The sequence below is a fragment of the Drosophila ananassae genome, chromosome 2L, assembly GCF_017639315.1.
Source record: "Drosophila ananassae strain 14024-0371.13 chromosome 2L, ASM1763931v2, whole genome shotgun sequence".
Taxonomy (NCBI): domain Eukaryota; kingdom Metazoa; phylum Arthropoda; class Insecta; order Diptera; family Drosophilidae; genus Drosophila; species Drosophila ananassae.
This window is the reverse complement of record NC_057927.1, coordinates 27,976,340-28,002,345: the sequence shown is the minus strand read 5'-3', so window position 1 is coordinate 28,002,345 and position 26,006 is coordinate 27,976,340. Positions and strand designations below refer to the sequence as shown.

Below are 26,006 nucleotides of genomic sequence, written 5' to 3'. Positions count from 1 at the left end.
ATCACTGTGACCCATATACTTTTGGAGCGCCATTGATAACAAGGGGAACAGGGGGAAGAAAACCAAGGGAGGGGGTGAGGCGCAAATGATTCTCCAGCTGATGTGAGCTTACGTAACTACTTACGTACTTTACGACTTTTCAAGTTTGCTCGTTTATTTCTTTAATGACAGTTCGCGTAGTAGTGAAGAGTTATGTAATTAACAGCTGTAAATAAATAAAGAGGTTTTCTTAAATAAAATAAAAAACATATTCAGTGATTCCTATCATAATCAATAATTTAATCAGAATATTTTTGCTTTTTTTTCAGTTGCCTGTCGCCGATCCGTTCCTAGAGAAAGTAAACCTTTCGGACTTGGGTAAGTTTATGAGCAGCCCCCGTATTCCCAGCCCCCCCAACCCCCCTTCAGTGCCATTGGCCGATGGGCACAAACAAAAATGTTTAAATTAAATAAATTAGCAGACACACTTGGCATTCGATCAAGAATCGGCCTCTGATGGTGCTCTGTGGGCACACGACGACGCCATCCCCTGAGCTAATAGGACCTACTATATATCTGTGGGGTATATAAGAGCAATACTAGAATTCATGGAATCGAATTCATAACTCACTGGGATTATGGTCGGTGGGCCGGAGCAGGAAAGGCCAATCTGCTCGTTGACGTGGGCGGGCCAAAATACTGCGACATAATGATTATGGGCGGCACATATAGAGCTCTACATGTCTGTAGATGGGGAGAGAAAGTGATTAGAAGCGGTGTGCCACTGTCAAGAAAGATCTAAATGCAGACCGCTGAACACACCCCCAAGGTATTTGTTTCCCTGTATTCCCATAAGCGGCCTTATGCTTATCTTCTATGGGAGCGATCTTCTCAGGTGTGTTGCTGGGAGGGACGGAGCAGAAGAAGAAGTGCATGTAGTTGGTTGGCCGTTTCAGGCGCTTCATGATCCTCATTAACGTCAGTTCCCAGCCGATTCGATCCAAAGCGATCTCTCGCCATAGATTATATTCAGTTTATTCAGCGCTCTGAGAACTTTTCGGTTTCTGTTTCGTATTGAGACTCTCGAATCGCAGACTGCTCGCAGAATTTCCCATTTGAATTTTGTTCATCTATCTTTTGTTTGTTTTGCGCTTTTCCCTGACGAAAACTTTTCCGACCCAGAGAGCTAGTCCACCAACGTAGAGTGGCAGAGCGAGAGGGAGGAAAGAACAGAGACTGCAGATCAGTTTATGATAAAATTTCGAATCGTTTAGAACGTCGCCGCCAAAGACGGGCAGACGACAGTTTTTCGGCGATTTTCCGTGTATTTTTTCGTGTGGAAATATTGGCAGCAGCAGCCAGCCCCTGGTTTATATGTGCCTATATGTGCAAAAGTGTGTCTATGGATATTGCTCTGTTGTACTGTTGTACGGATTAGTTACCAACCCAAGAACCAGACAATCGCCCAGCGCCAAGGCAGAGGCGACCCATCGAAGGTCTTCGTTCCTCTCTTAGTCACCCGTCAAGAATTTTCAAATAGCGCCGCGACGCCAAAAGCAACTGAACCACTGCCGCCCACTGCTCGCACCGCCCAATGCCACCCACTGTGGAAATGGGTTTTCAATTGTTTTGATCCCGTCCGCACACACAGCCACGAACCAGCAGAATAATCAACAAATGCAACAGTGGCAAGGAGCATTTTAATTAACTCGTGTGGCCCGCTGTCGAGAGAAGCACAAAACGCAAAAAGACACAAATAATAGCCAAAGAATCGTAAACGATAATCCATATACGCCTTTGCGATTATCCCTAGGTAGACCAATCATACGTGTAATAAACCATCCGAAAATAGTAGTACTAGAAAGCCAAGACCTTCACCCATCTCCCCAGGCCTTTATCTGGATTTGTTTTCTGCTTTTCTTTATCTGTTGATTTTTTTGTTTTTTACTTCCCGGCAGCGGCAGTAAATTCCGTTTATTAAACAGCATTTAAATGTTTACATTACTTAGGCCGAAAATCTTTTAGCTTATAGCTTAGCTCCACATATATTACAATTTATTTTGGTATATACGCGCACTTGTGTGCTATTCTTTGTTTGCAATTGTTTCGCCCATCTTGCAGCGGAGATTAACCGAGAAATTAGTTCAAAACCCCGTCGAATGATGGGTATTTAAATTGGTTTAGGTAAAATAGCATACACTTTCTCCAACGATCAATAATAATTTCCCTAGTTCGTTCAAAAGTGTCTTAAAATAATCCGTGCGGTATAAACAAATGTGGGATTTCGCAAATAGATTTCCAAACGCGAGATGCAAATAAATCGCACATCCTTTCAAGCTTCAGTGTTGAGGCCGTTTGCTTTGGCTAATTAATTTCTTGGCACAACTGTCCGACCCAATGGCTGTTATATGCTGCTGAACTGCCTCCGACAAACGGCGAAAAGGTGTATGTTTGGCTTGCATTTATCAGCGCCCTGACAAGGCAGATCTGCAGCCCCTTTGATTATGTGAGTGCGGCTACACAGTTTTTGATTAACACCTTTTGGCCCCGCCTCAATATTTATTTGTTTACAATGTGCCAGAGTCATCTACAGCTGTCCCCTCCCAGTTCGCTCTCCTCTCTAGCCTCTGCGGGAATTGAAATGATATTTATTGTTGTACAATTCGGCGGATCTATTTCGGTATGTTTGGCGTGTTTCTGGCTCTGCTACTGTTGCTTTTGTCGTACGCTAAATTTATTTTAATTAAAAATGTCTTAATTTAATTTATCGAAACGCGCGCGCCCCGAAATTTATGGTACTCAATTGCTTTCTAGACTCCTCTGGCGAAGGGTTGTTTGGTTTTTAGGGTTCGGTTTCGACCGGGGTCCGTCAATAAATACGTTAAGTTCCCAACAGTGAGAAGCGCGTAGAGCGGCCGAGCTCTGTTGACGACCTGTTAGAGGCCTGTTAGTGGGTTGCCCAATTAGACTGGCCACCAATTAGCAAAATAAATCGAGTCCCCCAGTTAATTGTTAGCGCCCACAGACCCCAGACTAGACCAGATCGGATCGGATCGGATAAGAAAACAGAGAATATAGAACTGCACGCATGTTACAGTTGCACTTCTACTCGAATCATGCGGGTCGCCTGGTGCTTGGAGGTGGCAACGGTAGACCGTCCGACTTCCTTTGCTATCCCCTGGAGAGCATCAAGGAGTTTGAGCAGATCTCCGAGGCCTGGAAGCGATTGCTAGCCGAGCTGCTCAAGAAAGGTGTAAAACTCAGACCCTACCCCAAACATATTCCCCAAACGATCTGCCCTCAAGGATGACCCCACTAATGTACGTGGATATTTTCTTACTTTACAGAGGAGGACGACTCACAGATCTTTGTAAAGTTCTTTCGTTTTCACAAGTGCTATGATCTGATACCCACCTCCGCCAAGCTGGTCGTCTTCGACACCCAACTGCTTGTGAAGAAGGCCTTCTACGCCTTGGTCTACAATGGGGTGCGAGCGGCGCCGCTATGGGATTCAGAAAAGCAACAGTTCGTGGGCATGCTGACCATCACGGACTTCATCAAGATCCTGCAGATGTACTACAAATCGCCCAATTCGTCCATGGAGCAGCTGGAAGAGCACAAACTGGACACGTGGCGAAGTAAGATACACTAATGCTTTCAGGTTAGCGACAAGAGCTACATGAGCTTTCGTTTCTCCCACAGGTGTGCTGCACAACCAGGTGATGCCTTTGGTCAGCATCGGCCCGGATGCCTCCCTCTACGATGCCATCAAAATTCTCATCCACAGCCGCATCCATCGCCTGCCCGTCATTGATCCGGCGACCGGCAACGTCTTGTACATCCTGACCCACAAACGGATACTGAGGTTCCTCTTTCTATACGTGAGTACTTTGCGCTTTCGCGAGTGGGCAGCAGAACTCTAACGCTCTACCACCGACCCCCGACAGATTAATGAATTACCAAAGCCCGCTTACATGCAAAAGAGTTTGCGAGAACTGAAGATCGGCACCTACAATAACATTGAGACAGCCGATGAGACGACGAGCATAATCACGGCACTGAAGAAGTTCGTGGAGCGACGCGTCTCGGCGCTGCCTCTGGTGGATTCCGAAGGTCGGCTCGTCGACATCTATGCTAAGTTTGATGTGATTGTGAGTATGCCAAAGAGGTATTGCTTCCTACTCGATTTGTAACGCCTATTTTACAGAATCTCGCCGCCGAGAAAACCTACAACGATCTCGATGTGTCGCTGCGCAAGGCTAACGAGCATCGCAACGAGTGGTTCGAGGGGGTGCAAAAGTGCAATCTGGACGAATCGCTCTACACGATTATGGAACGGATCGTCCGCGCCGAAGTGCATCGCCTGGTGGTGGTCGACGAGCAACGCAAGGTGATTGGCATCATCTCCCTGTCGGACATCCTGCTCTACCTGGTTCTGCGGCCCAGCGGTGAGGGAGTCGGTGGCTCTGAGAGCTCTCTGCGCGCCTCTGATCCCGTCCTGCTGCGCAAGGTCGCCGAAGTGGAAGTAGAGATTCCGTCGGCCGCATCTTCGACGTCAACACCCCCGCCTCGCAGTCCGTCAGCCGGATCCGGCAACCGCAGTCTAATCGAGGACATACCCGAGGAGGAGCCAGTACCAACGTCGACGGAGCCAAGGAGCGAGGATGCCGACAGTGATAACAACAAGTCCGCCAGTGAGGATAAGGCCAATAACAATCAACATGAGCTGACGACGGCGGCGACAGCGACGGCCAATGGTGATAGCAGTAACAACAGCCCCGTGGAAGTGTCCTTCGCCGATGAGGCGCATGAAGAGGAGGGAGAAGCTGCAGACCAGGTCGAGCGCAGCCATTGTGATGATGACGATGATGGTGTCCTAGCGGGGGTGGAGCGTAAACAAGCAGCCGCGGCAGCAGCCGCTGCGCGCACATCGGACGAGGACGAGGATGGGCTAAGCAGCGCCGTATCCGCCGCATCCGCTTTGGGTCAGTCACTAGCGACGCCCGCGGCGCGAGAAATGGCGCTGGTTAGTGAATAAACATTTAATTTAAACAAAACAACAATTTAATCGGATACAGCTAAACAGCTATAGCTAAACAGCAACAAACAAAAGCTAAACAAGAACTAAAACCCAAAAACACAATAATGATAAAGCAGAGAAAATTATATTTGAATATTATTAGTTGTTAAGGATATATTATTACAATTATGAAATATTATGTATTTTACAAGAAGCAACTAAAAGCAAAACAAAAACAAAAGCTGTTAACAAGATGTTTATATATACACACAAGAAAGCGAAAACAAAACAAAAATTACATTAGAATGTCTTTAAATTTTAAACGATGTAATTGATTATTATATGATAGTACAGTACAAGTCAAATTTGGAGTTTTAATGGGTTTTAATAAGTTGGTGGGCTTGTATTTGTTTTTATCAGAAAATTCAGGAAAATTAAAATTATTGAATTTTTGGTTTGTTTAGCAATTGAAATAATCGTCAGAGGCACACAAAAAGCTTTTAAACAGCCAAAATTTTAAAGTCTTGAAGAAAGTTTTTTTTTCATTGAACTTGCAAAACTAAGAATAACGATTTTCCAAAGTTCATTTAGATTGGAAAACGGCATAAATTTTGAAAAAGACGATGGCGCCAAACGCTCAGACCAGTGTTGAGTAGCGCAGAAATTAATTTGGAACAGCTGTTTTGACTTTATTTGTGTTTCTTGGCGTACCCCCACGTGCGGTTGGGATTTGTTATTATTTTGCGCTTTATATCTCGTTTTCTGACAAAATGAATCATTTTGAGATCCGGGAAATACCCGGCAAGGTACTTATAGTAATTTAGGGTTTCAAACGCTCAATAAAAAATGGTCTTTTACAGGGACGTGCCATGATAGCCACGAAAAACTTTGCGGCGAATGAAGTCATCTTCGAAGAGGAACCCTTTGTTTCCAGCCAGTTTTCTTGGAACACAGCCTACGGTTATGCGGCCTGCGATCATTGCATGCGCCCTCTGGAAACGCTTCTGGAGAACGTCCGCCGCTTGGCGAGCGATCCGAAAGTGGAGGTACCACTACTGCAGCACGACCCCACGGCTGCTTGGGTGGCGCAGTTTACTCAGTGCCCACGCTGCAAAGTACGCTACTGTTCCGAAGACTGCCTAATGGAAGCTCAAAAGCGCTACCATCGAGTGGCATGTATGGGCGCCTTTCGCTTAGACGACTCACATCCTATCAACGTCCTTAACGAGACCTGGAAGAAAATGCATTATCCTCCTGAAACCGGGACAATCATGTTAATTGTCCGATTGATGGCCATGTACCAGCAGAGTTCGAAGAAATCTGAATTCCTCGAGCAACTGCAATCATTCCAGGCTTTGATTGTTAACCGAGAGCAGAAGATCTACCACAAAATGCTGGGCGAAAACTTTGAAAATCAGATGGAGCAGCTGTACCGAGCGTTTTGTCATGCCTTTGCGGGAGAGGAGTTTGCCTCGGTAATATAAACAAATGGTTATTATTTACTTTGATGGTCTAATATTTTCTATTTACTAGTTCACCACACCCGACGCTTTTAAAACTCTTATGGGTATCATGGGCACCAACAGCCAGGGCATCGCCACAAGCGTACTGGCCCAGTGGGTGACCAAGGTCTCCGACCTTCCTCTGCCGGACGCAGACAAAGCTCAATTGGACACTGTGATCGATGAAATCTACGCCAAAGTAGGTGAATGTAAGTATGAATGATGTAACTAATAATCAGACCATATTCTTTTACATTTTCAATTTTTTCAACAGTTGCTGGCGAATTCTTGAACAACGAGGGCTCTGGTCTTTACCTCTTACAGAGCAAAATTAACCACAGTTGCGTGCCGAACTCCTGCTCCACGTTCCCTTATTCCAACGATATAGTGGTTTTGAAAGCCTTGACACCCATTCAAGAGGGCGACGAGATCTGCATCAGCTACCTAGACGAGTGCCAGTTAGAGCGTAGCCGGCACTCTCGACACAAAGTGCTTCGCGAAAACTATATCTTCGTCTGTCAGTGCCCCAAATGCCGAGCCCAGGCCTCTGATCCAGATGAGACCAGCGACGAAGAGGACGATGATGAGATGGACGATTATGATGAGGACGACGATATGAACTAGGCGACGGACGAACCAAATCCATTATTTTATAAAAAAAATTTATATTGAAAGGAAACTATGCGTTTGTACAATAAATAAATATAAAATATTGCGATGTACAATAGTTTGCTTACATACAAATAATATTTAAACATATTGCGACCAAAAAATTTGTTTTTTTATATTGCGTTTGAATTTTAAACTTGAAATAGTGTTTTCAAATTCAAATAGATATTAGCTTCCATTTGGGTAACATAAGTTTGGTTCGGAGGAAAGCCAAAGATCATTCGAATAATTCGTCAAGAAAAAGCGTTCGATTTTGAAAAAAATAATGCAACTGATCAACGACATTAAGTATAAGTATTCCCCTTTGTTATACAACACTATATATTATCAGAAAAAAGCTTTTTGTAGATTGGTGCGCATTTCACAAGTTTACAAATAAAACGGATGTTTCTTTTAAGAAAAGATGCATCAGATACTAAGTAAGTTGGCTCTACTGATGAGCATCCTACACGTTGAAGGACTTTTCTTTCACATAAGGGGGATGGAGCGAAAATGCTTTAAAACGGAGACACCGGAAGATACAAATCTAATAGGTGGGAACAAAAAATTAACAGGTTTCTCCAATATTATAAAAATTTTTATTTTCCAGTTAACTATAAGGTGGAGGAGTATGATCCCCCATCCAATAATTGTACGCGGCTTCCGAAAAATTATGAACTGCATATAGAAGTAACAGATAACGACGACAAAATTTTTTTAAGCCGCGATTATCCGGCAGAGAGTCGAATCACCTTCACGGTATTTCGAGAAGGCGATACTTCTATCTGTCTAAGTTCCAAGAATCCCAACAAGTTCAAATGGCTTCGTGTTCACTTGGACATCCAGGCAAAGACGAGCAACGAGAATACATTGAAAGAACGTAAGATGGACACCATGCTGTTGCGTGTAAGGCAGCTTTTGGACCAGGCCGAGCAGATCAAAAAGGAGCAAAACTATCTGCGCTATCGGGAATTCAATTTTCAATAATTAGTGAGGATATTTATTCTAGTGTGTTTTTTTGGTCGTTGCTTCAAGTCTCGATGCTGGTATGCATCTGGATTTTTGTTTCTGCTCGCGTAAGTCAGCAATCTGTTATGTACGGGGTGTTCTGTAAACTTATCCATGAAAAGGAGCTTTCCAAGGTAATTAACGGTCCAACGCCTATTTTTCATAACATTTTTCATAATTTCTAAAATGGGCATTCCCTTTGGTCAACTCTTATATACTCATTTAGAATTCAAAAGGTATAAATATTAAGAGTATATATTGAGGATATTATACGTAAACATTTATAAACTCCATTAGTTCAGGACGAGAAGAGCTTACTGTACATTAATGGAAATCATCGGGCCGCAGGGGCAACATCTATCTGGCAGCGAAATTTCGCAGTGGATCAAACAAGTTGCAGATTCTGAAAAAGCAGAACATTTTGACGAAAGCGATTTAATCTCTATCACCGAAAAACTTCAGACAAAAGTTAAAGAATGTAAATATGATAAACCATATAGGTTTGTTAAAAAAAATTATATTTGAGCAAAATTTGTTTATTTCAGTTGCGGATTTGCTCAAGGGTCCAATACCAGTTTCCCAAAACAATCCTACTGACAAACACTTGAAAGCCAATTTATCCCTTTTATTGGCCACCGCCGAACAAAATCGGGGTAATAACATCAAATGCAACGGAGTTCTAATGACCTGCGACTGCAAAGATTGCACTCCTAAGGAGCAAAGAAAACAACTTGTCACTCAAGTATGAAGAATATAATTTTTTTTGCATGTTTTCTTGTGATTTATTATTAAAAACATCGTATAAAATGCAGTTTCATAACCTCTTCTCCGTATCTATATAAGAATAAAACTTTTAAAATTTAAGAAATTTTTAAGGCAATATAAAATTTTTTATATGCAGCTTTACAAATACTAAGAGAACAGATAATGAAATAGCTTGTCGAAGAGAGTTCTTTGGAAAATATGGATGGTAACATATTCTTTTTAAAAAATTCTAACCCCGAAGTTGAGCAGTGCATATGTCACTAGTGCACTAAGCGCTTCCCACATCAATAAGTTCCACGAACTCTAATTCAGCAACTTAGCAATCTGCGGTTGCCAAAACCCAGGGACTCGAAATTCATGGTACATACATTTGCAATTAAATTACTTTTTCATTTCTTTTTTACACCTTTGTTCTTGTTATTATATCAACAGATCGCACCTAAATATAAATTACATTTATAAATAGCTAACAAATCTCATCAAGAGCTACCCTCTGCGGAGACTGGCGTCAGATTTATCAGATTATTGCTGCTCTCGGCCAGATCAGCAATGGAAACTCGTCCGCGCTGCTTAATGAACTTTGCCACAGCAACCAATTCCTCCTCGGAAACATATATGAATTTGCCTCGATCGTCGATGACACCAGTGATAGTACCGTCAGCCTGAAGCTCCTGGATGCGATCGATGGCCTGCTGAGTTTTAAGTTTAAAGGCGACGGCTAGGTCTTCCAGAACGACAACCTTGTTGTCCTTAATGTACTGGATAAAATCAGCGAGAAGATTGTCTTGTTCATCTGCATCACCCTCTTCAAAACCCTCTTCTTCTACGCTGAAAGCCGCCTTCATTTTCAGGTACTCCTCGTGTTCTTTACGCTCGCGCTCCTCCTTAGCCAAGCGCTCGGCTTCAGCCTTCTTTCGCTCCGCCTCTGCTTCAATTTCCTCCTGTTGTTTACGCTCAGCATCCTCCTTGGCCTCCTTGGCCTTCCTCTGCTCACGGTCGTATAGCTCTTGTTCGCGTTGGACTCGTTTAGCCTCTTTGGCCTCCATTTTAGCTCGCTTTTTAGCGCCCATCTTCTCGTCGAGGACAGCGCCCTGTGGTAAGCGAGCTCCTTCTCCATCGGCTTGTGCATCATCATCGTTGTCTGAGCCCGCTGGAGCTTCTGCTTGAGGAGCAGCCGCAGCTACTGGGGCGTTCTGACGCAGTCGATTTCGTTGGTTACGTGCTATTTGGGCACGTCGCGGGACACCCTCCTGGGCGCGCTGTGGGACGCCACGTTGCGGAGCAGCAGCCGCAGGTTTCGCTTCTGTTTGGGGTCAATGATTAGTTAGTTTTAACAGAAATTGTAAAACTTTCTCACCTGTGGTAGAATTTTTCTTCTGCAACAAGTACAGAGAGATAATAACGACCAGCAGAGCTATGGCAATGCCCACCAGAATAATCAGGTCCATTTTAGCATTTAACGCAGTGTTTATTGGAAAAAAGTAAACGTCAACAAGCTGCGCAGCTGTTTCGTGTATTTTTCAGTGTGCCCAGCCGAACCCTTGGTGTGGAGAGCGTGATGGAAATAACGATAGTTTTTGAAGGGGGAGTTTCATTGCAATCCCCAAATATTAGTTTCAAAGTATGTATGAAAACAAAATTAAAAAAGAAATACTCTGTAAAATTGGATTGTGTTTCTCCGTTAAAACATAGTATGCTTCTAGAAAATTGACAATCCACCAGTCTGAGAATATGAGCGAGCTATTGCTCACGCTCCCATCTCTACATGCCAAACACTTTGACTTCGATCTGGCACTTTTTCTCATGACGTGTCGGCGAATTTAACTTTTTTAAATAATTGGTTGGAATAGTCACTACGAATTTCGGAAAATGCGTGATCAGATACTCAGTCTTGCCCTGCTCCTGTGCGTACTGCACAGCGCCTGCGGCCTGTACTTCCACATATCAGAGACGGAGCGGAAGTGTTTCATAGAGGAGGTGCCCGACGAGACGACAGTGATTGGTAAGACCACAAAGTCGCTGTCTTTTTAAAATGACAACTTGATTTATTAATTCCCTCCTTCCATAGTCAACTACAAGGTAGAACTGTATGATCCGCGCTCCAACGGCTTTATGCCATCTTCGCCTGGTATTGGAATGCATGTGGAGGTTCGCGACAGCGACGACAAGGTTGTTCTTTCCCGCGTATACAGCTCTCAGGGCCGCATCTCGTTCACGTCGCACACGCCTGGGGAGCACATCATTTGCATGTACTCCAACAGCACTGCCTGGTTTAGCGGTGCCCAGTTGCGAGTTCATCTTGACATCCAGGTGGGCGAGCATGCGATAGACTACGCCAATGTGGCACAAAAGGAGAAACTGACAGAGCTGCAGCTGCGCATCCGTCAGCTACTTGACCAAGTGGAACAGATCACCAAGGAACAAAACTACCAGCGTTATCGGGAGGAACGTTTCCGTCACACTAGCGAAAGCACCAACTCCCGCGTGCTGTGGTGGTCCTTGGCCCAAACCGTTGTGTTGGTTTGTATGGGATTCTGGCAGATGCGCCATTTGAAGAGTTTCTTCGAGGCCAAGAAGCTCGTGTGAGACGTCGGATATTCTCGCCGGCTCGCAACCTCACAGTTCCGTGTGTTTATTTCCCTATTTGTCTCCTTTTGGTGCACGCCCGGCCAGAATCCCGAATTTCATCGATGGATGTCATCAGCAATTTGCAACAGGTGTCGACTTCAAGCACTTCTAGTTTTAATTTCTTGTCCGTAATTTAATAAAAATCCATTGTACAAAAATTGGCCTCAGAGTGTGTCCTATCTACGCTGGGTCATACCGCTAGTCAGCTGAATCTGGTCCCGTGACTGGGCTTGTCCAGCCGAGCATGTGTCTTGGGCGCCTTATCAGCGGCTCCGGCAGATAACCTGTAGCGTTAACTCCCTAGTTTTAAGCTTGCTTTGCGACGACTGCGACTGCCCTTTATCTCAGTGTTTGTTCTTGCGGAGAGTCGTTGTCGCTGCAGTCAGTTAGTAGCTCTTGGACCTCTCGGAGAGGCGGTCGTCGGTCGTGAACAAAAGTGCTTATTGTTGCAGACCCAACTGCAACCTCCTCCAACAGCGCCGACCCACAAAAGCCGCAAGCTTGTAACCCGATCCGGTCCGAGGTGCCTACGAATCAACAACTCGCCCAGGTTGCTGTTCCCTCTCCGGTTCAGTTCGTTAACGTTGGATTAAGTGCGCGGCTGTATTTGGAAAATGTTCCGCGCTACAGAAATCGGCAGTGAAGAAAGTGAGTCTGAGATGGTAGATAAGATAAGGGCAGATTTTCAGATAATCCCCTCCCTTCACAACTTCCATGCTCCATTGTTTGCAGCCCTGCCCGCTCTGGCAGAGTTTACCCAAGCGGACTACGAGGCGGAGGAGCGTAGGGACATCGAGTGGGGCGGATGGCGGGCCGAAGGAGCCAAGTTAAAACGACCCCAGCGCAGCTCCCTCCCCAACTATGGTTTTGCACCGCCGCCCATCCGGATGGAGTACCGGTATCCCCGCGCAGTTTTCTTTGTGCTGGCCACCAAGTTCTTTGAGGCCTTTGCAGCAAACGGCATACGCAGTGAGTCCCATGCTTCACAATCATCCAACAGAGCGTAGACTTCTATCGGTGCACAATTATTTGGCTTTGTCCGCTCGAAGAAAAATTCCAAAATCATGGCTTATCAGTCGGAGAAGTGCACAAACATACAGGGAGGTCTCATTTGCAGTCGAAAGGTCTGAGATGCATTATCTAGGTCTATGATAAGATGAATAAAATCATAAATTTAAATAAATTTATGTAAATTCAATTTTTTCATTTCATATCTAAAGATTACTTAATTCATAACTTATTCAATTAAAACTGCAAAACTCGGTTTATCAGCCAGGTCCTAGTTCGGTCCTTTATTTTATATTAATAATGGAATATCTATGTTTTAGTGCATTTCTATTTGATTCTGATTATTCTGAGAGATTCAGCTTCGTTCACCTCAGTTGAATTGTGGAATTTAAAATAATAATATTAAGTGGATCATCACTCTCTTTTCTTTCGTGTTTTTACGTTTATTTTATTGAGAAAACAGTCTTTATTGCAGTGACCTTCGTTTCACGGTTAATAAGTCTAGATTGATTGCAGTCCGTCAGACTGATTATGCCACTAATAAATCAGTAATTTTCAGCCGTACTTGCCCTATATCTTCGCGATGATCTCAACTTCACGGAAAGCTTCTCGACGGTTGTCCTGCACATATTTAATTTTTTTGGACAGTTCTGTCCCATAATCGGGGCCGTATTGGCAGACAGTTACATGGGAAATGTGCGCACAATCTCGGCGTTTTGTTTCCTGTACGCCTTCGGCTGGCTGCTCCTCACGCTGACATCCCTGCCCACTATAGGTGTTCCCATGGTGTGAGTACCATTTGGAAAACCATAAACCTACAATAAATATCTTAAAACACTTCATTTTTAGATTAATGGTTTCCATTGCCTTGCTCCTGATTGCCGTGGGAAATGGATCTATTCGCGCCTGCATAACATCGCTGGGAGCTTTGCAGTTTAAGCTACCGGAGCAGAGTGCCCATCTGGCAGAGTACTTCTCCTTTTACTATTTTGTATACTATTTTGGTATCTTTTTGAGCAAAATCTTACCACCGCTTGTGAGGGCCAACACCCAGTGCTTGGACAAAACGGATTGCTATCCGGCTGTTTTCGGCACCTTAGGAAGCTCATTTTTAGTGGCTTGGGGTAAGAAATAGGCTAAGACGCATGGTTGTTCAAAACATATTATTTTGGATCGTACTTCTGCCTTCTTCAGTTATTTTCTTGATAGGCAAGTGTTTTTACAAGTCTGAAAAGCTGGCAGCTGACAATATCCTTTTTAAATTCTGCGGCTGCATCAAAACGGCTCTGGTGGAGAAGTGGAGACGGAGAAAGTCCCCTAAACGGCCCAGCTACTGGTTGCACAACGCTGTTGGAGCCTATGATGAGGGATTCGTGAATGACGTATCTCGTGTGTTGCGGGTAAGAGTGGATTTTTTGAAAACTACTCCTCATTTAAAAGTATTATTTTCAGATCTCAAAATTGTTTTTGCCACTGCCATTTTATTTTGCCCTTCTGGCGCAGCAAGATTCCAGCTGGACTTTTCAGGCCACACAAATGAATACCACACTCCTGGGTGTGACAATCCAGCCCGACCAGGCAAAAGCCGTAGGACCCATCTTCCTCTTCATGCTCATTCCATTGTGGCAGTATGTGACTGCTCCACTTTTGCGGCACTACTTTAACTGGGAATTAAAGCCCCTTCACAGCGTTACAGTGGGTGGCATATTTTCTGCGGCAGCATTCTTTTGTGCCGGAGCTGTGCAGGAAAGAATTGAAGTAAGTATTTTTTGTTAAAGGAATTTCGATTTTTGGTGCTACTCCCAGTACTCCCTCTTCCCTAGAATTCCCCCGCTCAGACTGTAAACATTGTCTGGCAGCTGCCGCAGTTTTTGCTTCTAATGTTGGGTGAATTGCTGCTCTCCATCCCGGGTCTCCAGTTTGCTTTTACACAGGCACCAACTTCCATGAAGTCCGTGGTCACGGCGGCCTGGTTCCTGAACAACGCTTTTGGTAATCTTATCGTAGTCGTTGTCACTGAGCTGGGCATTTTTAGCTCCCAGATGGACGGGTACTTCTTCTATGGAGTAATTATGCTAGTTTGCATCATCCTATTCGCCTTGCTGGCTTTTGACTACACGCTACAGGAACGCAAAGGGGGCTTATATTTGCGGGGTCTGGACGGGGACTTTGAGGAGATGGATATTCCAAGTACCAGTCGCAGTGGAAGCATTTAAAAAAGTGTGTAATTTTTCATGTTATTACCTTATATTAGCTTAAAAAAATAATCTTTATATTTGTTAAATTATTATTAATAAATTGTGTGTGTGTTGATCAAGTTATTTGAGAGAAACAACTTATATTTTGTCCCAAACTTATATTTGTCTGTAATATAAACAGTTTGAAATGAACTTCAGTTACGTCTTTAAAGAAAATGATATAGTTTCAAAGGGATTAGTTATGTAGATTAAAATCCGTTTTGAAGAGCATTGACATTGCACTATTAATTTATTGGAACACGCGCACTCGCACACACACGAAAACTAAGAATGAATAAAATCTAAACAACAATTAACTAGGTCAGTCGATGATCTTGAACATGTACTGCAGCTCCAGGTTTGTGTCGTCCGGCAGATCGGTACAGTGAACGGCATTTTGTACTTTTGACTTTCCAAATTTGGCACGTAACGTATGAGGACGTAGCAGCTTAGCAATCTCCGGATCCATGGGTCCACAAAAATTGCGAAATTCTGTGTGAACGTCTTTCTCCGGATCCGATGAAGCGATCTCCAAGCACATGCACACGCCACTGGCCAATTGCGCTACCATCGGAATGTATTCGGGAAGTACGCCGCGGTAGACCTCGTAGAATTCTTCACAATTGATGCGTGCCATTAGGATCATGCGCATAGCCGTCACCCGAAATCCATTGGCCATGATCTCCAATATAATGTCACCGAGAAGGCCATCCTTGATGCTGTGAGGTTTAATAATTGCCAACGTGGTATTCTTGAACACACACTCCTTTATAATGCCTTGACCTGATTCAAAGAAGAACTTAAGGTCCCTGGCCACATCTTCTTCATTATCTGCGAAGTAAAATCCGTTCCGGATTTCCTCGCACTCGCATAATTCCTCCAAGCTGGGAGAAAGTTTCACACCGGATGCCTCTTGCTCCGGATTTTTGTAGGTGGCACAGGCTTTGATAGTCTCTATTACATTGTCTCCAATCAGTTCCAGGCTGATGGCAGGACCCGCCAGTAGCTCATTCATGAGGACGCTGCAACGGGTATTCTCGTAATGGGATATTTTTATATTTTATTCTATTTACTTACGAAGATGAAGAGACATCCTTTCCAGACAGAAACTGGGTGACCATCTTAGGTGAGAACTGCACCATCAGTCCTTTATTTATGTTGATTTTGTTTTCTATCATAATCTTCAGAAAATTTCCTAGATGTTTGGCCCACATGTTGTTTTTCAGCAAAATGAAACCCCTGAAATTAAATTGGGGACAGTTTAAAACGAAAGGAGGCATCTAGAATGCAGGTTGGGATTACTTTTTGCGATATTTTGCCAAGTTGGTGCGCGTTATTTCATCCGCATAATCCACAATGTCGAACTGCCGGCCGAAGACATTGATCTTGGAGCCCACGAAGAAATCGCGCTGGGTCAACTCCGGTATCTTCGTTCTCCGCAGAAATGTGCGCTTGTTCCGCTGGTCAAACTGGAAAGTAGATTATTAGGATACTCACAGATGAGCAGCATCCACTCACTACTTCCACCGCCTTGTCCGACACATAGTAGGTAATCAAAAATGGGCGAATGATGCCTGCCTCCGCGTGGTACCACTCGGCCGCGAAAGCCAGCCGTCGCTCGGTCACAGGAATCGCAGGTTTCATTTTTCAATTATTTTTTGCAATTATTTTCCTTGGACTCTGGTGACAGTAAAGTCTTGTTTTTTAATGAAAAACTGTTTGTTTATATCGCATTTTGAGCATGCTTCCTCTTCCCCGCGTTGTCACAGCAACAGTGCTGCCAAGCATAAAAAAAATGATACGTTAGGCGGGTAATTCAACTCTGAGCTGCCATTTTTACATCGAATTAAGGACAAATAATAAAGAAATTATAAGTTCCCCTATCAAGTTGTTGCATGATCCTTCATTTGTGGAATAATTCCTCAGTAATTCGAATCGAAGTCGATTTCCCTTATGAAGAATACATACATAATATAGGCTTTCTTACAATGATTGTTTTAATTTAAAAGAACTTTCCTTTTTTCGCTAATAAAAAAATACAATTTTTAGTTTTCCGTGTTTTATTGTAATTTCCTTTATTTACAGGAAACAAAAATAATAAATTGCAAACCACTTTGCAATAAATTGGTTGTAGCTTTTCCTCTGGTTAAATTCTAGCGTAAAACTTATGGGTTTCCCTTGTCGGCGCCAAATCTTCTTGTTCCTTATGTTGCTTCTTGTTAACATCGCTCCTCTGAATGCGAATATTCAGCTAAAGATAAATGTGTTTTGTTTGGAATTGTGGTATGTAGTAATGCACTCATGTGTATGTGGATGTTTTTATGTTTTACGAGTGTTAATGAGAGATTGTGGAGGAGTGGGCTTGTGTTCGTGTTGACTTAACGGTATAAGCGCCTCGGCTAACGCTACGACTACGCCAAAATGCTAGACACCATCAATGCAACTGCCTAGGCAGCCGGCTTTTTCTCCTTATCGCCCTCGGCACCCTCCTCATCATCCTCATCATTTTGCGACAGGCTTGGGATGTTGTCGTCGGAATCCTCCTCTTCGTCGTCAACGTTGAAGTCGTCGAACTTATTGTTCCAGTCGCCTCCAGAGCTGCCCATGAAGTTGTTGAACATTCCGTTGTCTTTAGGATCTGTTTGTGACACAACCATAACAATTACACGAAACTTTCAAATGAAAATTATCCAAACTCACCCTCCTCGTCGTCGGACTCATCACGCCACTTTGCGAAATTGGCTTTCAGGAAGTGCAACTTGGTCTTGTCCGTGGTCAAAGTGGGCCAGTAAGGTCCAGCCTCCTTCTTATATATTGTGAACTCTAAGCAGCGACCGATGTTCTTGCTCGTGACTTTCTCGGGGTCCACCTCGTGGAAGAAGTTTAGTGTGACCTCGTACTTCTTTGATGCATCTAGCACGTTCACGCCCTTGAAGGTGAAGCTCTTTTCTGTCACTCTGCGGGGTAATAATTGAATTAACATCTGACGCCAGGTTTCACTTAACTAAAAAAACATACTTGTGTTCAATGTCCTTGCACTCGACATCAATAATGACATAAATCAATTCATTGCGCTGGGCCCATGAAATGGGAGGCGGAATCAGACTGCAAAAAGAAAAATATGCAGTTTAATAAACAAACAATCCGCAATCGGTGGTATAGGGTATCCGGTGGGTAGGGTGTTAGGTGTCATGGCAACGGGAGCGTCGTAGTTTCTGGAAGCACACGGCCCATGCAAATTCTTATCGAAAACATTAACATACTCCCGGCCGAAAGTCCATGCTGAAATTCCACTGTGCAAGCGCCGACCCAAACATAACCTCAAAAGATGAACGGCACAATTGGACCACTACTACACTGCAATGCAGATGCGCACGGGACACGCCCACCATAGGGCGATTCAAATGTTTGGTTGTTCCAAACGCACATCCAGTAAAGAATCTCGCTAGCGTATCATCGGTGACCAAAAATGGACGCCGCCGTCGCCGCTGTTGCAAAGCACGCGACGCACAAAGAAGCCACAAAAGAAGTTCCATTCGAGACGAGTTTACCAACGTTTTCTCTTATTACTTACCCTGCTGCCGACATTTTATTATTTTAGATTTTTCGGATCACTACTTTTATGCTTTATCGTTAAAAGAGCCGTACTTTTGTACGTTTTTCGGTACAAAAAAGGCAATTTTCAGCTGACAAATGAGGGATACAAAGTAAGATGACTAGGGGGCCCGTTTGCCAGTATCTCGTCGCCTTCTTAACTACTTTCAGTGTTGCCATGTGTCATTGTTGTTGACAGTGTTGCTAGGCAATGGTTTTAACCGCTGCCGCGTTAATTTTTTTTAAAAACTTGTTTAGTTAAATGTATTTATAATTATTCTTTAAAAAATTTGATTTGTTCGAAATACATTATGTGATAAATATACATAAAAATCGACGGGCTTTAAGAAGTATTTGTTTAAAATAATTTACTTGTGTGTTTGTCTGTTTACAGAGTTAAAAATTAATCGTAAAATATTGTTGAAGGGTATTTTTGAATTAAACTAATTTAAATTTTTAGCACAACAGGTCACATCTAGAAAAGTAGCAGTGAAAAGATGCCTAGTGCTGGATAATTACAAAAGTCACTGTGAAAAGTCCCAGTGCTCTTAAACGGTCCTCAAATCTGTCATACTGTCATACCTGTGAAAAGTAGCAAGAACAAGACCTAAAAGTGAGTCGAGCTGTTACTTAACCAATTTTTGCAAATTAAAAGCATTTTCCTGCCCTCAAATAGCAATGTTGCGCATCACAGCCGGTAAACTTGCAGGTGCCATGCGAGGCGCTCTCGTGGGTAACTCCACGCGTGTGGCCGCCGTGCGCAGCTTGCACGGAACCGAGGAGTCGGCGGAGGAGTTCGATAAGCGCTACGAGAAGTACTTCAGCCGCGAGGGCATTGACGGATGGGAGATCCGCAAGGGCATGAACGATCTGCTGGGCATGGATCTGGTTCCCAGCCCCAAGATCGTCGAGGCCGGTCTGCGTGCCGCCCGCCGCGTCAACGATATCGCTTTGGCCATTAGGTGGCTCGAGGGCTGCAAGTACAAGTGCGGCGATCAGATGGCCACCCTCTACCCGTACATTCTGGAGAAGGTCACTCCCACCCTGAAGGAACTGGGCGTGCCTACCCTCGAGGAGCTGGGCTACGACAAGCCCGAGCTGGCTTTGAAGTCTGTGTACGACCAATAGATTGCTTAACCCACATAAAACACAATACACACTGCTACACTGGCTACCCATTATATGTAGGGTGCGGATGAACATGTTGTTGGATTAATAATAAAAGGAGATTGGAGTAAGGCTACTACACAAGCTATGAGTTGTTTGCCTCCTAGTTATGTAATTCCCTTAAATTGGGTGGCCATCCTCTTAGCCCAACAAAAACCACAAGGGATTTGCAACAAATTCGTTTATTGTCAAGTGACTACTTCCATTGACTAAGCAGCTCAGCTGCCTTGTCTAGGTTCTCCTGCTTTTTAATGAAACAATAGCGTACAAAATCCTCGCCCAGATGCTTGTTGGGTTCACTGTAGAAGGCGCTGGGCGGGATGCCCTGCAAGCCCTTGTTCTTGGTCATCCACTTAGTGAATTTGTAATCCCTCTGTTTGTCTGGCTCTGAACTTAGATCCACCTTATCCGCCACTGGCGACCAGTCGGCCAGCATGAAGTAGCCTCCTTGAGGAATGGTGGGGCGCATTCCAGCGTCCGACAAAAATTTGGCCATGAAGTCCCGCTTCTGTTTTAGCTCGCGAGGAAGGCTCAAGAAATAGCACTCCGGTTGGCCAAGGCGCTCGAGTTCCTTCTCAAAGCTTCGTGCCACTCCTTCCTGCAGCGGTGTAGGGCAGGTATACACAGAGTTTTGGTGCACCATCTGGAGATTACGGATCAACTGGGCAGGACCATATGCCCATCCAATTTTCCAGCCGGTGACGGAGAAGGTCTTTCCCGCCGATCCAAGGGTGATGGTGCGCTCCCACATTCCTGGCAGCGTGCAGATTCGAATGTGCTCAGCCCCGTCAAAGACAAGCCACTCGTATACCTCATCCGAAACGCACAGCACATTCCACTTTCGGCAAAGCTCGGCAATCCTTTCCAATTCCTTGCGATTAAAGACCTTACCTATGGGATTGTGGGGCGTATTAAGGATGATCATCTTGGTTTTCGAATTAAACAGTCCCTCAAGCTCGGCGTCATCAAGAATCCAGTCGGCTGAGCTAATGGGGCCTTCCGTCTTTTTCTGCAGAGGTTATATTGGATAGAGGTGGAATTATATATAGGTACTTCAAACTGGTATTTACCACTTTCAGAGGTATAAAGCGAGGTACTCCTCCGGCCATCTTGACCATTGGTTCATAACAGTCAAAGAAGGGTTCGATAATGATCACTTCATCCCCCACGTCTACATGTCCCATGATGGTGGAGTAAAGGGCTTCATAGGCGCCCGAGGTGATCAATATGTCGCTGAGCGGGTTTAGCTCTCGACCCACAAGCCCACAGTAGAGCTTTGATAAGGCCTGAACTAACCGCACATGCCCATACCCACGTGTGTACTGATGCAGAAGAGGATTCTCATCTTTGCCAATGTCCACTAACGATTGAGTCACGTACTCTGGGGCAGCGTCGTCCGGGAATCCTTGGCCTAGATTCAATGGCTTGTACTGCATAGCCAAAGCAATGTATTCGTTCCACACACTGGGGGTGCTCCCTTGCAGGCGTTTCGGAAGGTCAAACTTTTCCATGTTGGCCAATGCAGCTGCTGAAGTTTTTTGATAGCGGTGCAACTGACACTGAATGTGTCGCTTGCCAGTAGTTGTGAGAAGACTTCTGGGAAAAGCCAGACAGCAGCTTTTCAGCATCTGTAAGAATGTGACTTTAGTTTTGCGCTTTACCAGATCGCTTATCACCGCGTGTAAGTTTATTGCTGGATGTGTCAGATAAGCACGCACTTTGATAGTGTTTTTGGCCTGTTTGTAGAATACTTTGTTTTGTAGAATAATATCACTTGTTAAATGCAATTGGTGAGGGAAAAATGTAGAGCTATTTACTAAAACCGTGCAGTTTGCGGTGACGTTGCATAATTGACTGAATTTTGATTAGACCTGCGGTATGTCTATATGCGACGCGAACGTTTTGAGTTTCCTACACACACATTAAAGAAAAATAATCAGAGTTTATTAAGGAAAATTTTAAAAATTATGAAATACAAGCTACCAAAATCGTGGCTCAAACAAGAATACCATAGTAATGAGAGCTGTGACTGAGCAGTTTACTGATTTAATTAACTGATAAATAAACAAAGTGATTAACAACAGGTGTCGGACTTAAAACTAATTATAAATTATATTTTGGCCATGTGCCATTTGTTTCAAAAAAGACTGGTTAAAAAAATAAAAGTGGTTCCCTTCAATTAAATAAACCCCTTACGGTTTACCAATATATGTGGAGCTCACAAAATAAACGGAATGTTTATTATTATTTTAGACGGCCAGTGTTGTCAATTTCGCTTTTTTCCCGTCAAATCTGGCTTTTATAAAGACCATTTGCTACAAAATTTAAAAACGGCGGGCAGGGGAAATACCTTTCAAAATACCTAAATATACCGAACATCTGACTCTGGTCATTTTAAAACAATGAAAGGAGGAACTCAGCTTAACAAAAACGTAAAAAAAAGATTTAAGAATGCCAAACGACTATAAACAGAAAGTTCGGGAAGAGGGGCTCAAAAGCGAAGAGTTCAAGGCTTGGGCTCGTAGAGACACCGACGAAAGGCGAGTTTTGTGCAGAATTTTTACTTATGTTTGGAACAGGATTATCTTATCAAGATCAAGCAGCAAATATAGACGAATTATATATAAGACAAACACAATTAAATTTACCGATAACTAAACCCGAAAAATATATGTTTTGAAATTACAGACTTTTATGGTTTTTTTCTTATTTTTTTGTGGCTTTATTCACGTCAAAAACTGACTTTTTTCAAGAAAAAGTTGGCAACACTGTAAACCGCAAATAAAGCAGTGTAAAAAGCGCAAAAATTTGAAACTTTTCTAGCACTACTCGCGCGGTTCCCACTGAATAAGTATAGCCCACCTCCCGCCCAAACGACCGAGGGACGCTGCCGCATAACGTATTCGAATCGCGGGGCAAGATCCGAGAAAGTTTAAGAGAAGAGTAGGAGTAAGATATTACGAGGAAGAGTGTTGCACATGTAAGGCGTTAAGTATAAGGGATTTAAGATTGTTAGACCATTTTAGTCGAAACATAATACCCTGAACGGATCATGTTGGGCATACATATGTCGCTGAGTAGAGGACGAAAGTTTAGAGTCTACTAGGAACGTTAAAATTTAAGCGAGTAAGGCAATAGTGGAAGCTGATGTTCCATCCGATTTAAAGGAAAGATATGAAGGCGAAGTAAGTTTTTTTTTAAATATAATAATTTATAATAATATATTAATAAAAATTGTATCATTTCAGCTTCGCCGTATCGAATGCTTCCTAAGAAGAATTTTTAAATCCTTCCCAGGAAGGCAGCTGAGGATGAGCCACATCAACTCCATTATTTTCGAAAGAGTTGGGGCGGAGCTCGCTCAGTACATCCATTCGGTTGCAGAGGAAGCATTCGGGAAGATGGCAACGCTAGCTGTTGTGAGGTCACAATTGATGGCCAGGAAACTTAGAAAATTAAAAGTATTCTAAAAATTATTTAAAATTTTATTAATTTGTATTTTCAGGCAAACTACATTTTTATACCCTTGCAGAGGGTATTATAATTTTGGTCAACGCAGTGAACGCAGTGAAGGAGACATCTCCAACCCTATAAAGTATATATATTCTTGATCAGGATCACCTCCTGAGTCGATATGAGCATGTCCGTCTGTCCGTCTGTCTGTCTGTCTGTCTGTTTCTACGCAAACTAGTCTCTCAGTTTTAAAGCTATCGAGTTGAAACTTTGTTGGGATTTAGTACAGATTCTATTTTGGGAAAAACAATCTGATCTGCCAATTTTCATAAGGATCGGCCGACTATATACGATCTTCTATATATCTAATAATATAAGATGCGTGGCGCCACCTAGCGGACTGCGACTGAACTGCAAGGGTATATCAACTTCGGCTCCGCCCGAAGTTAGCTTTCCTTTCTTGTTGAAATTCAAATTGAAGGACGATGAAGAGCTGCCTGGACCGTTGAAGAGACCCAAGCTCCAAAAATGACAGGAAGGAAGAAAGGATGACCCTTGACGCATATAAAAGGATCAGGTAAGTATAAAGTAGACTAGGCCTCCAGGGGAAACCACCTTAAAAAAACGCGCCGATCACTTTGCCTCTAAGGTGGTGCGGATTTTCATACGGAGAAACGGCATGGCATTCAAACTCCGGTTGTTCGACGCCTGATCGGGAGGGAGCGACCTCTACAACAGGTACTGGTGACGAAAGAAAATCCATCGAGATTCCAAGCAAAAGTCAATCCTTGTTTTCTTCTTACTTAAATTTCTATCTTACATCTATCTACATTTTACCACTAACCATACAACATATAGACTTCTCATTTCATACAACGAAAATGGACGCAAAAATTTCTTGCGACAGGCCCCCGGAGGCCCCAGAGAGAATCTTACTCTCATTCTTACGCTCATAATCTCATTTAACTTTTTTGGTTGTTCAGTCGCAGAGAGGCGCATCATCAAGAAGGTTCTTCTGCGGTTTAACCGATCTTTATATGTATGCGTGCTCACACATTCACACACACGGTTTCATGTGTGCGTTGGATTTCGTTTTGAAACTAGCTAAAATTTTTGATTTTTGTAACTTTACAGGCATGCTACCCTAAGAAAATGGGAGTTATCATTATTATATACCTGTGAAAAAATTTTATTATATTTTATATTATATATTTTTATATATCATACTTTTTATACATATTTAGGAATACGATTAGATGGCAGCAGTAAAATGCTTCACATATATATTTACGAAATTAGGTATTTATATATTTACGAACAATTAAAAATCATTGTACTTAGATAGAAACAGGGTATCTTTCAGTCGCTTTTATTTAAAACCCAAATTTCACTGTTGTTATTTTCAAACGGATGGTTCTTGCATACCCTACTGATGCCCACGGAAACAAAAAATCAGCTGTTTTTGTTTATTCTCACTCCACAAAAATCATCTATCAGAAGGGTATGGAACACCATCCGCTGGCAGAACTACAACAACTTAAAAGCAATCGACTGAAATATACCCTGTTTCTACCTTAATATATAAATTTTAATGCATTCGTTGACATATGCATATGTATATATACATATGAAAAACATTTTACAGCTACCACTTAATCGTATTCCATAACAAATATAAAATATAGGTTGAAATATTAATATATAAAACATATTTTTTTCATCATTAGCGTATAATGTATATCCCAATTTTCTTAGGGTAGCATGCCTGTAAAGTTACAAAATCAAAAATTTTAGCTGGTTTCAAAACGAAATCCAACGCACCCATGAAACCGTGTGTGTGAATGTGTGAGCACGCATACATATAAAGATCGGTTAAACCGCAGAAGAACCTTCTTGATGATGCGCCTCTCTGCGACTGAACAACCAAAAAAGTTAAATGAGATTATGAGCGTAAAAATGAGCGTAAGAATGAGAGTAAGATTCTCTCTGGGGCCTCCGGGGGGCCTGTCGCAAGAAATTTTTGCGTCCATTTTCGTTGTATGAAATGAGAAGTCTATATGTTGTATGGTTAGTGATTTTACACATTGTGATTTAGTTGTGTGTCCAAAAGAAGTAAAATCAACGGACAAGTGGATCCCACCGATGGAGGCGTTGGCGTTGCTCCACTGCGAATACCATCGCCTTTCCACCTATGTTTTCCTAAAAAAATATAAAGTTTTGTTAATCCCGTAGATATATTATATCATTGTTTATGTTAGCATACCGGAAACAAAGTACTTGAGTACTTGGGTATATCCACACTTAAGTAGGAGATTATTTTCCGCCTGTCTTCGCAGAAGGGCTGTCCATTGACCATGTTAAACTCGAGCATGGTGCTCAAGGAACTCGATTGCTGTCGATCTCGGATGGCGTTCAAGGGATAATTGAAGTCTTAAAAAGAAAGAATCTCCCCCATTTTACTCACATTTGCACCCGCTCTCCTTTGGTCACCAGGTTCTCCAGGTTCTGAACGTTCTTCCCCGGTAGCTCATCAATGGAAACTTTGAAACGTGACATGACCTGGAATTGCTTTTCGCCTGGGCGGTCATTGGCGAAATCGTGAGTTTGGTTCGATAGGCCACCGACATCACCAGCGAGCCCACAATCGTGTTGAGCTGCCCGTGCTTGTGGCCCTCGCCCAGAGTGTGCACCTGGGGCCTGTCCACATATGTAGATGCGGTAGAAGATGCAGTAGGATCCGGGGCACTGGCGGGGCAACAGCTTGTAGGCGGGTGTAGTGCGGGTCAGCGAGATTTGGGACTTCAGCATGATGCCCATCCAGTTGGATATGGCATGGGCCGCCTTCAGAGTCTGCCTCTCGTTCAGGCCAAGGGTTGCATACAATCTGGCATTTAATGTTTATTATTATTTTAGACGGCGAATAAAGCAGTGTTAAAAACGCAAACATTGAAAAGTTTTCTAGCACTGCTCACCAGTTACATATCTGTCACGGCCCCA

At 43.3% G+C, this 26,006-nt stretch overlaps 11 protein-coding genes across 27 annotated transcripts in view; 6 read left to right on the top strand and 5 right to left on the bottom strand.

The window, feature by feature from the left end:
* LOC6505807 (5'-AMP-activated protein kinase subunit gamma-1) overlaps positions 1-5,364 on the top strand; it is a 63,854-nt gene extending 58,490 nt beyond the window's left edge. For 9 of the 10 annotated variants that reach the window (XM_014905313.3, XM_014905314.3, XM_014905311.3 and 6 more), the window contains 5 exons: positions 309-357; positions 3,327-3,617; positions 3,682-3,860; positions 3,927-4,130; positions 4,187-5,364. In XM_014905313.3, coding sequence (XP_014760799.1) covers positions 309-357; positions 3,327-3,617; positions 3,682-3,860; positions 3,927-4,130; positions 4,187-5,017 — 1,554 coding nt within the window. In that variant the 3' untranslated portion in view covers positions 5,018-5,364. Of the gene's footprint in view, positions 1-308; positions 358-1,260; positions 1,407-2,875; positions 3,231-3,326; positions 3,618-3,681; positions 3,861-3,926; positions 4,131-4,186 lie in introns of those variants that run through there. The other variant, XM_014905312.3, reaches the window with a different exon arrangement.
* A 306-nt stretch (positions 5,365-5,670) lies between these two features.
* Positions 5,671-7,223, top strand: LOC6505808 (SET and MYND domain-containing protein 5). The gene is made up of 4 exons (XM_001964374.4): positions 5,671-5,805; positions 5,860-6,474; positions 6,533-6,710; positions 6,776-7,223. Exons 1-4 carry the CDS (start codon positions 5,770-5,772, stop codon positions 7,123-7,125), a joined length of 1,179 nt encoding a protein of 392 aa, XP_001964410.1. The 5' UTR covers positions 5,671-5,769; the 3' UTR covers positions 7,126-7,223.
* Positions 7,224-7,489: 266 nt separating this feature from the next.
* Positions 7,490-9,000, top strand: LOC6505809 (transmembrane emp24 domain-containing protein eca-like). Of its 3 annotated transcripts, XM_032449681.2 has the most exons (5): positions 7,494-7,703; positions 7,760-8,291; positions 8,384-8,393; positions 8,455-8,635; positions 8,703-9,000. In XM_032449681.2, exons 2-5 carry the CDS (start codon positions 8,272-8,274, stop codon positions 8,903-8,905), a joined length of 414 nt encoding a protein of 137 aa, XP_032305572.1. In that variant the 5' UTR covers positions 7,494-7,703; positions 7,760-8,271; the 3' UTR covers positions 8,906-9,000. The 3 variants fall into 3 exon arrangements, with proteins under 3 accessions (XP_044570142.1, XP_032305572.1, XP_032305571.1); XM_032449680.2 differs by lacking the exon at positions 8,384-8,393 and having other exon boundaries at positions 7,495-7,703; XM_044714207.1 differs by lacking the exon at positions 8,703-9,000 and having other exon boundaries at positions 7,490-7,703; positions 7,760-8,605.
* A 286-nt stretch (positions 9,001-9,286) lies between these two features.
* LOC6505712 (DDRGK domain-containing protein 1) lies at positions 9,287-10,481 on the bottom strand. The gene is made up of 2 exons (XM_001964376.4): positions 10,280-10,481; positions 9,287-10,225 (listed from the first exon to the last, which is right to left on the bottom strand). The coding sequence occupies exons 1-2, from the start codon at positions 10,368-10,370 to the stop codon at positions 9,402-9,404; spliced, it is 915 nt and encodes a 304-aa protein (XP_001964412.1). The 5' UTR covers positions 10,371-10,481; the 3' UTR covers positions 9,287-9,401.
* Positions 10,482-10,512: 31 nt separating this feature from the next.
* Positions 10,513-11,708, top strand: LOC6505811 (transmembrane emp24 domain-containing protein eca). The gene is made up of 2 exons (XM_001964377.4): positions 10,513-10,924; positions 10,991-11,708. Exons 1-2 carry the CDS (start codon positions 10,792-10,794, stop codon positions 11,506-11,508), a joined length of 651 nt encoding a protein of 216 aa, XP_001964413.1. The 5' UTR covers positions 10,513-10,791; the 3' UTR covers positions 11,509-11,708.
* Positions 11,709-11,905: 197 nt separating this feature from the next.
* LOC6505812 (peptide transporter family 1) lies at positions 11,906-14,879 on the top strand. The gene is made up of 7 exons (XM_001964378.4): positions 11,906-12,198; positions 12,283-12,519; positions 13,118-13,346; positions 13,408-13,682; positions 13,753-13,958; positions 14,011-14,316; positions 14,382-14,879. Exons 1-7 carry the CDS (start codon positions 12,165-12,167, stop codon positions 14,772-14,774), a joined length of 1,680 nt encoding a protein of 559 aa, XP_001964414.1. The 5' UTR covers positions 11,906-12,164; the 3' UTR covers positions 14,775-14,879.
* A 147-nt stretch (positions 14,880-15,026) lies between these two features.
* LOC6505711 (nucleoside diphosphate kinase 7) lies at positions 15,027-16,593 on the bottom strand. 2 transcript variants are annotated; one of them, XM_032449679.2, is made up of 4 exons: positions 16,314-16,593; positions 16,098-16,255; positions 15,873-16,034; positions 15,027-15,817 (listed from the first exon to the last, which is right to left on the bottom strand). In XM_032449679.2, exons 1-4 carry the CDS (start codon positions 16,437-16,439, stop codon positions 15,118-15,120), a joined length of 1,146 nt encoding a protein of 381 aa, XP_032305570.1. In that variant the 5' UTR covers positions 16,440-16,593; the 3' UTR covers positions 15,027-15,117. The 2 variants fall into 2 exon arrangements, with proteins under 2 accessions (XP_032305570.1, XP_001964415.1); XM_001964379.4 differs by having other exon boundaries at positions 16,098-16,264; positions 16,314-16,592.
* Positions 16,594-16,837: 244 nt separating this feature from the next.
* Positions 16,838-18,564, bottom strand: LOC6505709 (uncharacterized protein CG16817). The gene is made up of 4 exons (XM_001964380.4): positions 18,370-18,564; positions 17,814-17,900; positions 17,496-17,752; positions 16,838-17,433 (listed from the first exon to the last, which is right to left on the bottom strand). The coding sequence occupies exons 1-4, from the start codon at positions 18,381-18,383 to the stop codon at positions 17,243-17,245; spliced, it is 549 nt and encodes a 182-aa protein (XP_001964416.1). The 5' UTR covers positions 18,384-18,564; the 3' UTR covers positions 16,838-17,242.
* A 285-nt stretch (positions 18,565-18,849) lies between these two features.
* LOC6505813 (cytochrome c oxidase subunit 5A, mitochondrial) lies at positions 18,850-19,640 on the top strand. Its single transcript, XM_001964381.4, has 2 exons — positions 18,850-19,002; positions 19,066-19,640. The coding sequence occupies exon 2, from the start codon at positions 19,068-19,070 to the stop codon at positions 19,515-19,517; it is 450 nt and encodes a 149-aa protein (XP_001964417.1). The 5' UTR covers positions 18,850-19,002; positions 19,066-19,067; the 3' UTR covers positions 19,518-19,640.
* Positions 19,641-19,722: 82 nt separating this feature from the next.
* On the bottom strand, positions 19,723-21,864 carry LOC6505708 (kynurenine aminotransferase). 4 transcript variants are annotated; one of them, XM_032449676.1, is made up of 4 exons: positions 21,540-21,583; positions 21,428-21,467; positions 20,627-21,184; positions 19,723-20,565 (listed from the first exon to the last, which is right to left on the bottom strand). In XM_032449676.1, exons 1-4 carry the CDS (start codon positions 21,566-21,568, stop codon positions 19,753-19,755), a joined length of 1,440 nt encoding a protein of 479 aa, XP_032305567.1. In that variant the 5' UTR covers positions 21,569-21,583; the 3' UTR covers positions 19,723-19,752. The 4 variants fall into 4 exon arrangements, with proteins under 4 accessions (XP_032305567.1, XP_014760768.1, XP_032305568.1 ...); XM_014905282.3 differs by lacking the exons at positions 21,428-21,467; positions 21,540-21,583 and adding an exon at positions 21,760-21,864; XM_032449677.2 differs by lacking the exons at positions 21,428-21,467; positions 21,540-21,583 and adding an exon at positions 21,753-21,841.
* Positions 21,865-25,011: 3,147 nt separating this feature from the next.
* On the bottom strand, positions 25,012-25,948 carry LOC6505707. Of its 2 annotated transcripts, XR_001408469.3 has the most exons (3): positions 25,474-25,947; positions 25,273-25,401; positions 25,012-25,208 (listed from the first exon to the last, which is right to left on the bottom strand). XR_001408469.3 is itself a non-coding variant. In XM_001964383.4 (2 exons), exons 1-2 carry the CDS (start codon positions 25,824-25,826, stop codon positions 25,386-25,388), a joined length of 369 nt encoding a protein of 122 aa, XP_001964419.2. In that variant the 5' UTR covers positions 25,827-25,948; the 3' UTR covers positions 25,272-25,385. The 2 variants fall into 2 exon arrangements, 1 of the variants encoding a protein (XP_001964419.2); XM_001964383.4 differs by lacking the exon at positions 25,012-25,208 and having other exon boundaries at positions 25,272-25,401; positions 25,474-25,948.
* Between the last annotated feature and the right edge of the window lie 58 nt (positions 25,949-26,006).